This window comes from Lagenorhynchus albirostris, chromosome 9, assembly GCF_949774975.1.
Source record: "Lagenorhynchus albirostris chromosome 9, mLagAlb1.1, whole genome shotgun sequence".
Classification (NCBI taxonomy): domain Eukaryota; kingdom Metazoa; phylum Chordata; class Mammalia; order Artiodactyla; family Delphinidae; genus Lagenorhynchus; species Lagenorhynchus albirostris.
The window spans coordinates 91,565,732-91,578,640 of NC_083103.1; the positions used below are offsets into that span (position 1 = coordinate 91,565,732).

The window sequence follows — 12,909 nt, forward strand, 5'->3', positions numbered from 1 at the left end:
TCCAGCTCCCAAAATGTGAGGTTCAACCCGCGTGTCTGAGTTACGTACTTCCACTTCACTACACATTTATTTAGCATTTTGGGTATATTTCAAGGTGGTATCTCAAATGAAATCATAAAGAATGTTGTTGAACCATTCTTTTTATTTATTTTTTGTTAACCACCTTAAGTATAGGAAGTTTTGTTTGTTCAACATTTTTAAAAACATATGTTTTTTTAAATTGAAGTATAGTTAATTTACAATGTTGTGTTGGTTTCGAGTGTACAGCAAAGGGATTCAGGTTTACATATATATATATATATATATATATATATATATATATATATATATGTTCTTTTTCAGATTCTTTTCCATTATAGGTTATCATCAATACAAGATATTGAGTATAGTTCCCTCTGCTATACAGTAGGTTCTTGTTGGTTACCTATTTTACATATAGTAGTGTGTATATGTTAATCCCAAACTCCTGATTAATCCCCCACTCCCCCCAGCGATCCCCTTTGGAACATTCTTTTTAGATTTTGAGATGTTAGCTTTACAACCATTGAACCTTCCACAGAATCAAAATCTGACCTTGAGTTAAAAACCATTAAGAGAGCACATTAGAAGACTAGTTTCACTACATAGTATTCAATGTCCACAGCCACAGAGACACATCTTTTCCAAATACATTAGGTCAGACAGTGAGATGTGGGAAGACAGATGTGGGAAGAGGCCTCTTTCTACAGGGTGTGGCTTCAGAAGGCAGGGATGATGGCAAAGTCTTTCTTCCCTAAGAGTCATGTCATTCAAGTCTTGTTCACAATGGAGTTGGCCCAATATTTACTCTTTGTTTTTTGAGTACTAGTGACTCAGCCTCCTGCCCCCTTTGGCACTGCAGAATGCCTCACTAACACTCTATAGAGTTAATGGCATCAGGAACTTGGACCCGCTTCTACTGTGTGTTAACACAAAAAATGATAGGTTAAAACATTAGTTTGAATCAGGGGGGGTCTCCATGCCTTGATTATTTTTCAGGAGGAATAATAAATACTGAAATAACTTCCCTGGAACTCAATTCATTGCTTTAAAAAAAGCAATAAAATAAAAGAAAGGGAGAGTGGGAGGAAGAGCATATTCTGTTAAAAAAAACAGAGACCGGAGGGGCTTCCCTGGTGGCGCAGTGGTTGAGAGTCCCCCTGCCGATGCAAGGGACCCGGGTTCGTGCCCCGGTCCAGGAAGATCCCACATGCCGTGGAGCGGCTGGGCCCGTGAGCCATGGCCGCTGAGCCTGCGCGTCCAGAGCCTGTGCTCCGCAATGGGAGAGGCCACAGCAGTGAGAGGCCCGAGTACCGCACAAAAAAAAAAAAAAAAAAAAGAGAGAGAGAGAGAGACCGGAGATCAGAGAGAAACAGGCCAAATATGAAAACGCCAGCTATTACGCTTTGAAGAATATAACCTGGGAATAGAATTGATGGGGGAGAGGATGGGATGTGGGAGCTGCCGTGGTAAACTGTGTCTTATCCTCCACTCCAAACAGGAAAGATTTTCCCATTTCCAGGTTTTTTCTCCCTCCTTCACTGCAGGACACTATCGATACCAGAGAAACATTTATTTTGGCACAAGGAACAGGTTTTGACCATCTCCCTCAATGCCCAATTTTCCCCCAGTTGAGGGAATGAAAGAAGAAAAATCTAGCCTTCTGTGGACCCTCAATGAACAGGAATATGGATTTACAAAATATCTGGCTACACTGAGTCAATAAAACTCATTTGGAAAATGATGTCCACGAACACAATTAACTGGCAGATGATAATCCGAGCAGGGAAGGCGTTCAAACATCCATTTTTTGAGTCTTTGGTTTCATTCTCCCTTTCAAAACATATCTCTTAAATTTCTTTTTCAGATATGCACACACACACAAAACCCTCACTAGATGAGGATTTTTGCAAAACATTTTAAAGAGCAAGGCTACGATGGGGGAAAGCAAAAGACACACAGCAGTAATTCCAGAGCTTCGGATACACCTCGGTCCAGAGTAAGGCTTCCCCCCTTGCACAGCAATCTGAATTCCATACTGAGGGTCACACCTTTTCTTTGAATTCCCAGCTTATGTCGCTATGTGTTTCCACCTTGATGCTATTTAGACAGTTTTCTTTTAACGTGCAGACAGTGAACTGTTCTCCTTTAAACAGGCTTTTATTTGACAAGAGTACGTTCGCTCAGATCTGAAGCTCCACTAACCGTGCTACAATTCTACCACATTCTGCTATAATCAACCCTGTTGTAAATTTAAGCAACGCTATATACACAGACATTGGAAAGAAAAAACTGCACAGAAAGAGTTTAGGGTCATATAGCTCAGAACATTAAAAAAGCAAAACTGTTCTCTGCCTAACATGTAAGGAAAGAGAGCTTTGAATTCCAGCTCGCGAGCACAATTACTTTCTGTTTTAAACATTTAACTGCGTGCTGCCGTATCCTTGCTGAGTCTTAGAATGAAAGCTAGAAAACTAAGAGCCCTACTGTATGTTCTTCCTTCCCAGCAACGGTCCTATGAGAAAACCTTATTAATGAGCTTGCAAACGAGCACCCAACAGGGAAATGCCACAAACAAGAGCAGCTAATGCCCCGGAAAATCAAATAACCGAACACTTGGCTAATTGTGGTGCCTTTCATATTTTTAATAAAAAGAAGGGAGGGGCGACTTTAATTCACTAATTCTGAGAGGTCAACACCTTGCTGAACAAAACAACTCACTTATTTATGTTCAGAAATTTCCAGATGATAAATTACATGGACGTTAATCACTTCAATGCATACTACACAATTAATATCTGTACTCACCAAACACTTAAGGATTATTTAAAGCATGACAGCATACACATCTGGCTGATTTTTCACATAATTGGGCACCACAATTTCTCCTGGTACCATATACAAGTGGCTTAACAAACAAACACTGCAAAATTCTGTGTTCAATTAATTAGGACTTAAACCCACACGACAAAAGGGATTCCAAGTTGGAGCTCAAGCCTTGTCTTCTAGACAATATGGTGGCTCTCCGTGTCAAGGGGAGCGTGCAACCCTTCCCTTCATTTTATCCCTCCTCCTTGCTCCTGTCATTTTTAAAGTAAGATATTTAGTGGCATACAATGTAGGTTTTCATTTCCTTTTTAAAAAATAGTATTTTCTAAAAGGACATAATTTATACAGCATTCAAATCCATTATCTGTCATTTTACTCTGTTCTTATCCTGATTAATATCCATCCATCTTAGATGAGGTAGAGAGAGGTTTCCAAAAATCTTCATGTAGCAAAATGGGCCAAGGTTGAACTGAGTATACTTAACACCAATCCTATCAGGTTAGATTTGCCTCGAAGGTAGTCTCATTTCCCCAGAGTAGAGTAATTCTTAATCTGAGGTCCATGGACCAGCTCAGGATGTCCTGGTGATAAACTAATGTTTATCACTGATAGTATAAGAAATCTTTTTAGGTGGCAAAGGAAAGGACATTAAAAAATAATAGTTGTACATTTATTTTAAAGTTTACTAGATAGAATATACATAGCAAATAAAACTCATAATTTTACAGGTGTTTTTACACAGGTCTTGGTTAGGTTAAAGCAATAAAATGACTTAAAAATTCTAAATATGATACGAACACAGATGACCCGTGGATTTGGTAAAACTTGTGAAAGTGGCCCTTGAATACCTCAAATTAGGAAAACTGTAAATACACCCCTTATACTGGAAGTAAAATGTGGTGAATGTCATCATTTCCAGCTCTATAGCTGTCAAAGGATTTTAAAGGGGTCAACGATCCCCAAAAGTTTAAGAACTGCTGAGTCCAGAGTTTGGGTCAATTAAAAAATAATGGTCTAATGTTACTCCTCAAAGAGTATCCAAAATAATTCACCATCCACGCACACTGGCTACTGAATCTCAGGCATTCAAGTATCTCTTCTGTTTACATGGCCATCAAGAATGTCTATGTGTGTATAACTGAGTCACTCTGCTGGACAGCAGAGACTGGCACAACACTGTAAATCAACTATACTTCAAAAAAAAAGAGAGAGACATGGTGTGGCTTGTCTGCAGAGAGGGGCCTCCTATGGGGGGAATGGAGCTGAACCCCCAACACCACTGGCCAAGGTCTGAGAAAGTTCTAGTGCCCGAAGACTGAGTGCCTTGAGCACCTGAGGCACGAGGCTTTTTGTTGTCCATAGCTGCTGGTGTTCAAGAAGAGTAAAGCTGGTAGGTGATGAAGTAGAGAATTCCAATGTGTCTGAAGATGCTACGTAAGGAATTCCTGGCTGACTCCGCAAATTTTTCAGTAGTGCTCTAGAGAGAGGGAGGGTAGTGACCTGTCAGGTGACTTTCTTGAGCATGAAGCATCGTATTAAGATGCCATATGGGACTCTAAACTCCATTCAGATTAACACATTGCTTTGAAATCCTTAACCTTCTTTTATGCAAAAAGACATTTTTCCTATATACATTCCAAGAAATGGAATATCAAAGGATAAAATGTTTGTGTGGCTTACGCTGGGTAAAAGAACAGAGTCTCCCATAAACAGGTGCCATGTTAAAGTTAAAAATGACCCAGGGATGTGTCTTCAATTTGGGGAAGGCATTAAAGTCACCTTCCTGCAGTTAAGGGCCAGCAGTACTTCGTAAGACTGAAGTCAAATGGATTCAGATACACAGCTTTATTCCTTTTCTTAGAAGGACAAATCTCACTTGAATCTTCAAAAGAAAAGGCTTTATAAAGATCATTGGCAAGTCTTCCAAGGGGTAGGAGGTGTAGTGCTTGAAATATTTTGCATTTGGGAATGAGTGTAATTTTGTAGGTGGGTGGGGCTATGTTCTATTTAGAAGATACTCTGGGAAACTAAGAGTTTAGGGGTGGGAACTGGGTGAACAGCTACTCAGGTCTCACAAAGGAGCTAATGTATTATTAAAGCTAATGGGCCCCTACAAGGAAAGTTAATGGATATTAAGTTTGCTTAAATGAATTACATATTAACAAAGTCACAAGAAATCTACTATCTGCCAATTTAGATAATATCTGATCTTTTCTGTTTTCCCATTATAGGGACATTACACCACAATAGTTTTAGTGATATGAAAATTATAAGCATGATGCCCATAATGAAGCTACATAATGAAGTAGATGAAATGAATTAACAAGAAAAACTGGCATTATGTAATGTTAAATTGAGCCAAGCTCACAAAGTGGAATGGGATGGCTTTGTAGAAGCAACTTTTTATAACTTTCTCCATCCCCTGTTTTGCTCAGGCAACCTAAGCAGGTGATACAAATCATAGGGGGATTCATGGTGCCCACCCCTGCCACCACCAAATACATACCTAATTCCTAACCTCTGGAACCTGTGACTGTGGCCTTATTTGGAAAAGGATTCTTTGCAGATGTAATTAAGTTAAGGATATTGAATTGAGACCATTCTGGGTTACCCGGGTGGGCCCTAAGTCCAATGACAAGTGTCCTTATAAGAGACACTCAGAGAAGAGAAGAAGGCCAGGTCAAGATGGAGACAGAGAGTGGAGTGATGTGGCCACAAGCCAAGGAACACCTGGAGCCACCAGAAGCCAGAAAAGGCAAGGAAGGATCCTCTCCCTAGGGCCTTTGGAGGGAATTTGGCCCTGCCGACACCTTGATTTCAGACTTCTGTCCCCTAGAACTGTGAGAGAATAAATGTCTGTTGTTTATTAAGCCATTAAATTTGTGGTAATCTGCTATGGCAGCCCTAGAAAATTAATAGAATAATTCATAGAGAGTAATGCTTTTCCTTTATCTGATGCCCAATCATCGACATCCAATCAAACTCTTGTAACATTTTCATTAGGCACACCCAAAGGCCACCTGGAATTTTGCAGAGGCCAAGTTACAGAAGTCTTTTGATAAAAAGTGAGAAGCTGGCTACTCAGCCACAACTTTGGTGCAAGGATAATTTTGTGCAGAAAACAGATATTTTTTCCACAAGTAGGAGAGCCCAGAGGAGAAGATGAGGAGAGCATCTTTAGTCCATAGGGCACAGTGAGGAGAAACCTCACTCACCACGCTCCAGCTTTTACTGATGAAGCCATCAAGACCGCGGCACGCATCCCAAAGAGTTCCACTTTTAAACTCATCGCTATAATTTAAGCTAAAATAGAAGAGAACTTGCAATCTAAAACAAGATGCTGATGTTCAGTGGGAATAAAATCCCTTCTATAAAAAAATTCAGCACTTATGATGGGGTTAATAAAGCTGGGGTGGGGGGCGGCTGGAATTACCCTAGATTTTGAAGTTGGCATAGAAATGATTACAGTCAATATTCACAAAATTTAATTAATTAAGTCATGCACTAGAGCAGATGGAATCATTTTCAAGTTTTACATTTGGGTTAAATGTAGTATTTTCAAAATCCTCATTGGCACTCTATAATATGGCAGTGTTTCAGTAGAATAATCCTTTGATTATTTTTCTACCAAGACAACAAGATGAAAATTCTACCTAAACTATATAAAAACATATGTATTCAATAAGTGGCTTCTGAAGTGTTTTTAAAGAACTGCTACTCTATACCCTCAGGATAAAATACTTGGGTAATGCTATGGTTTGAGTGTTTGTGTCCCCCCCACGCCGCAAAAACTTATACGTTGAAATGCTGATCCCCAATGTGATGGCGTTAGGAGGTGGGGCCTTTGGAAGGTGATTAGGTCAGGAGGTTCGTGAAACCCTCATGACTGGGATTAGTGCCCTTATAAAAGAGGCTGCAAAGAGATCTCTAGCCCCTTCCACCATGAAAGGACACCGTGAGAAGTCGCCAGCCATGAACCAGGAAGAGGGACCTCACTGGAACCTGACCATGCTGGTACCCTGACCTTGGACTTCCCAGCCTCCAGAACCGTGAGCAGTAGATATCTGTTGTTTATAAGCCACCAGCCTGTAGTAGTTTGCACAGCAGCCAGAAAGGACTAAGACAGGTACTCACACTGTACTTCTAGATACCGCTGGGTCTGCAAGTTTCCAGTGACGGCAGGGTGCTCTACCTGACAGATCACCGGGACCCCGTCATCCTCCTTGTGCACCTTCAGCATCAGCTGACTGGTCACGGTGTACATGTCGGACCACTCCTCCACCTCCGATTTGCCTGGGGGGACATACCAAGAAACCGGAGCTGAGTGAGTCTCACTCTTTTCTTAAATATCCTCCCCTCCCTCCCTCTGCCCCAACATTACTATTTTAATAAACATAATGGAAGTCACTCCAGATAAGGGTAATCTGGGGGTAGATAACTGATAAAAGGATAATTTCCTACTTTTCAGCCTTGCAGGGTAGTATTTAAGATAATCAACTCTACATACTATTTACTATTTTTATTTAAATATATGTTTCTTCTGTCTTAAATTTTCCCACAGAAAAGCAGCTGAAAGTTGACCCATTTTGACATTTGACTGCTCAAGGCCCTAGAGAGGAAGAAAAGAGAAGTGCTTTTTCCCCCTACAACCATCTGAACTTAACACATCTACTAGGCTGTAATGCGGTTTAAAAATTCCAGGACGTCATCCAAATCCCTTAAGTAATTTCAATCAGGAGTAAAGATATAAACAACCCTCTTTGCCCACCCCCATCAGCAATTAACAGGGAAAGCAACGACAATTAAATGAAATTGTAATTGAAATGTTTAAACTCTGAGACTTTTGGAAGAACACAAAAAAATGCAGTGGCAGTGGGTAGAGCAAAGTAAGATATAGGCTTCAGGCCAGAAGGGAGCCACGTCCAAGAACACCCAGAAAAGGGGGGGAGGAGGCTTCCGGATGGGATGAATAGGCCAAGGAGGCCCCTTTCCTGAACTCAGCACTCCCTGGGACATGACGCACCATTAACTTTCTTTTAATGTTTTGTACTTATTGGTACACATTTAATGGCTCAATTCACTTAGACAGAAAAGCAGAGGGGAAATGAGAAATTCCTTCCTTCCAAAGCCATACCTAGGAAATAGGAGATTAAAACAGAGCAAGCTTTTTGAAACTTAAGCCATTATATATAGATTTTTCTGTTTCTAGATATAGATTTTTATATCCTCTTTCTAAAAGGACTTTCTTTTCTTCCTGGAACTATTTATTTATTTAACAAGCACATACAGAGCACTTACCTTGGCCCAGACACTAGCCCCATGCTTTACAAATATTCACTCATTTCATCTTCATAAGAATCACACAAGGTATGTAAATATTAATATCCCCATTTTAGAGGAAATTGAGGCACACAGCAAGCATTTCTGTCAAATGATCAGAGGAGTTCAGGCCCTGAGTCCTCTGTCCTGGGTACTACTTGCAAGGCAACCTTTTGCAAAGAAAGGAATCGGAATGCAGACATGCATGAGGAACTTAGGATAACTGGCAAAAAGAGAGTCAAAAATAGGGGCTAGGCTGTATCCTTCAGCCAATGCAGCGGCTAAGAGGGCAGATGTCCGAGGATCCAGGAATCAAATCTGGATGGCCCGGTACTGAGGGAGAGACAATAGGAGCAGGGTTAAAAAAGTTGCCTGTGCTGCCAGCACAAAGTCAGAAACGTTGCAGAAGAATAGGTTGCTGACATGGGCAACTGAATCACAGATTTCTCAAGAAGGGTGGTGCCTGCAAGTTCGCTATGAAGATAGATTCTCAGCTGCTTAGCACAAGCACCCTTGCAGGAAAGCCCATTGTCAAAACAACCAATAGTCCAATAGATGTTAGAATGACTTGGTATTCACCATGGCCAAGACTGCTATACATTTTTTTTCAAGGTGTAACACAAGAATCTGGGGTCCTGACCCACCCTGGGTCACAGGGTAAAAGCAAGGAGAACTAAGGATACAGACATGGCCAGCCTGAGCTCAGGGGATACCTCAGTGATTCTAACTAGTCTAGCGAGTTCTAGTTTACAGGTCTGGTTCTCTCTGAGCCTCTGAGTAAACACCTAGCAGCACATATCACCATGAACCCTCAAACGACAGAATGAGGATATGAATTAGAACAGTAAAATGCCGTTATGCTTTGGGCTCAGACACACTTACTAACTGATTGCAAACCATATGTTAGGTTGGCCAAAAAGATCGTTCGGTTAAGAAATACATTGTTTGATAAAGTTCTTGGTGAAAATGAAAAATGTGTCTTTCATTTTTGCTTATAACAGAACGGACTTTTTGGCCAACCCAATATAAATGAGCATTTTTGTTCAGGGGTGTGTTTTGCATTTGTCTTTAACGTCCACAAAGATGTACTCCTGCTGGGATCGAGTGTGGACTGGCTTCCTCAGTACCAGGCAATTCGCATCTTACCTTTGAGCTCCTTGTTCCCTTTGAACCACCTGATGGTCGTGGCTGGTTTGCTGGCCATGGCAGTGCAGTTGACTTCAATCTCCTCACCTTCCACCGCAGTGTCTTTCTGGATATCGATCATCAGATTACGTGGTGGGACTACAAATTAAACATGTGTGCTTTTTAAACACAGAATCTATTTCTGGGCATATTCTTCTATTCATTAGAAACTAGGACCATTGCTCTCAAAAAAAGGAGATAACAATAGACATTCCTGATGGGAATTTAAAACAAACTGCCACTGGAGGAAACAGAAGAAAGACAAAGTCATTACCAAATAAAGCGAGTTACGTAAAATCCCTTACTTCAGAATTCGTCCTAAAGTTATCTGATAAAATGACCAGTCTTCCACTCCTAAGTTATCAGTGACCAAGTTATAAAAATATAGATACTAGATTTGCTATCAATCGGTCATTAGAAAATTGACCAGAAAGCAGATATAAAAGCAAGAGGAGTAAACACTATTGACATTATCCTCCTTACCTGGAAGTCTCTGAGAGGAATATTTGTCCTTAAACTCAACCCTTGGATTTCAATCTTCATATGAAAGATTCCAAAGTCAACCAGCAAAGATCAAAAACATGGAGTCCCGTAAAAGAATCACTCCCCATAAACATACACAGAAAAACTGTGCCTCAGAGCCACTTCCATTCAATTCAAATTATTTATAGAGATCTAGAATATGATCTTGACCTCTGATGGATGGCGTAGTAATAAGATCCTTTAGCTATGAAGATGTAGTAATGTAGGAAATGCCAGTTAATTTGTAATGATTTTCTATTTCTAGATTTTCTGAAATCTAAAGCTGCAAATTTTAGAAACCAAAGGTGGAAAAGACGATTGAGTGTAGGTTAGATTTCTACCTCAGAATTAAAACCACTCTTGTCTAAGCATATTAAACATATATGTAATAAAATGATCAGAATAAAATATTTGGGGGCTAAAATGCTGAATATCAAATAAAGAGTAATGACAGTGGTTGATAAAGAAAGCATGTTATCTTTTCGGAAACTGAGTTGACAATGAAACCATATAAGTGCAACCTTATGTCAAGACTGAGCTTCTTGAAATAAAAATCAATAAGAATACTGAATTCAGCAGACTGAATCTAAAAATATATGTCCTGACCACCATGAATAAGCAAAGATGGTTCTAAGACTTATGATTAATAAGTTTCTCAACTCAGAAGAGAAACAAGAAATTAAATATGTATAAATATGCCATCCTGATGATCAAGTTGAATAATAAATCTCTGATACTGCTTCAATAAATTATGGGATTAAACCATGTATTTGAGATTTCCAACTGTTCTAGTCCAATGTGAAAATTCTACCCACAGGAAGACTTTTACACTGAATTGAAGCAGTTGAAAATTTCTATAGAGAATTATGGAAAAGGAAAAGGAAAAGGATTTATTGTATATGTTTCTCAGCAAGATAGTTGGTAGGGGGAGTGTAACTATTGGAGCAAAATCACGTCTCTTCTGTGTTCCCTGTATCACAGGAAGCTAACACAGTTGCTCAACTGGACGTGTTGCTAAAGTGATGTGGCCCCAGTGAGTAGTTAAATATGGCAAAGAACTACCCTAGTTTACATTTTAAGAAAAAATAAGCATAAAGAGAGATAGTCTAACATCCAATTTGGAGTTGCACATCTGCCAACATTTTAAGAGACAGAAAGGCAGGTATAAAAGTAAATGGGATGATTTGGCTAGCTATTTCCTCAACGCAGTTTATCCTTCCTAGATGACAATCAGGTAGGTTAAAGATTTTCATTACACGTACCTAGATAGCTGATATGGGGTACACCGAGAGACTAGATGTTTACGCCCAACAAATACTACTAAATTCTGTGTGCCGTATAGTAGGAATATTGAAAAAAATGCTTTTGTTAGAGCAAATGTCAGAGGAAAAGACTGTCCAAGCCTAAAGAAAATAAGATCTTGGTGAGCTATGGGGAACAGAAGAAGAGGCTTAGATAAAAAGGGAATAACTAAGGAGTAAAAGAGCTAGGAATGTCCTCCCAACAAATGTAGGGCTGAAAGTCAAACAGTATTAATTCTTTTCAAGGTCCAGGCAGAAATAAAAATGGAGTGATGAAAATAATTTCTGATATTGACATGTGCAATGGTTTTCAATGAGAAATGTAATTGAGTAATGTAATTGATGGGATACTACTCAATTTAAGCAAACTTAAATTGAGACGGGATACTCACAGAAGGGTTCTCTTCGGATGAGAAAAAGAGGGCAAATAGCTAAAGGTAATGTGTAATACACAAGGCTCTCTTCCTTGGAAAATACTACAGGATGGGACAGAGCAGATTTCAGTATGCATGGATAACTTTGGGAGAAACACTTTGATGGTCATTCTGTGGTAACCTGGGAATCTTCCTGATGGGAATAGATCCAGGAGCTGTTAAAAGGTTCCAGCAAATATCAATTGTCAGGTCTTGACGGCATTAAGGTTCAAACATAGTCTTTGTCAGATATTAGTTTTCTGTGTGTTCCTGGGTATCTTTCCTTCATCCTCTCCTTTCTCGTGTTGAGTCTGAAGATACTGGAGAGCTCTCTCTCCTCCTCACAGGCTTCTTCTAACCTCCACTAGCAATTCACCTTCAGTGGTACTTCTTAGTAGAGGAAGTACTTAATTCTCTCCATCAGATGGAGAAGGTCATAAGGATGATGGCGTGCTCTTTTCACATTAGCAATAATGTCTGCTACTTCAAAGTAAGGAAATGGTGGGGCTTCCCTGGTGGCACAGTGGTTGAGAGTCCGCCTGTTGATGCGGGGGACACGGGTTCGTGCCCCGGTCCAGGAGGATCCCACATGCCGCGGAGTGGCTGGGCCCGTGAGCCATGGCCGCTGAGCCTGCGCGTCCGGAGCCTGTGCTCCACAACGGGAGAGGCCACAACAGTGAGCGGCCCGCGTACCGCAAAAAAAAAAAAAAAAAAAAAAAAAAGTAAGGAAATGGCAAGTGGTACGTATAAATTAGGCCAGAGGAAAATTTACCAATGTCTCTTAGATTTTGTTTGGGGGTTGAGAGTGTGAATGGCAGCAAATAGGTCCTTATCTAGATTACCTGTTGCTTGGTTTTATCCATGTTAATACCTCCTCTACTGCAGCAGATATAATCTACACTTCCCTAATCCTTCCCAGTGATTCCTGTACTAATGCTAGCTCCTCCTGGAGAGCTGACATCACCTGTAACTTGACAGCCAAGGTAGACATGTGGAAAACTTCAAAAGTGGTGGAAAATATGACCAGTGTAGAAAAATAAAGGACTTGTTTATTGTTGAGAAGAACATCCTGAGAAATGGCTGAATGACTTTTTCCAAGTCCATAAACAGTTTTCTCAAGACTGTGACCAGTATTACTGATCTTTACGAAGTTTAGAAGAAGAAAGAGTCAAATGTAGTAGGAGCTGTTTGGTTTACAAATATAAAATAAAATGTGAGTCATAATGGTTCACTGATATCAGTTATAAAGTTAACTTCTCGCAGATTTTTTTTTAAAGCAAGAAAGCTTTAGAAAATATAAATGAAAAAAGGGGGGGTAGGAC

At 40.0% G+C, this 12,909-nt stretch overlaps 1 protein-coding gene across 4 annotated transcripts in view; it reads right to left on the reverse strand.

Annotated features, from left to right (window-relative positions):
• The window catches only part of CADM1 (cell adhesion molecule 1), a 334,473-nt gene that overhangs the window by 49,629 nt on the left and 271,935 nt on the right, over positions 1-12,909 (reverse strand). For all 4 annotated transcript variants that reach the window (XM_060160431.1, XM_060160430.1, XM_060160429.1 and 1 more), the window contains exons 4-5: positions 9,313-9,450; positions 6,982-7,140 (exon numbers count right to left, since the gene is read on the reverse strand). In XM_060160431.1, coding sequence (XP_060016414.1) covers positions 6,982-7,140; positions 9,313-9,450 — 297 coding nt within the window. The remainder of the gene's footprint in view (positions 1-6,981; positions 7,141-9,312; positions 9,451-12,909) is intronic.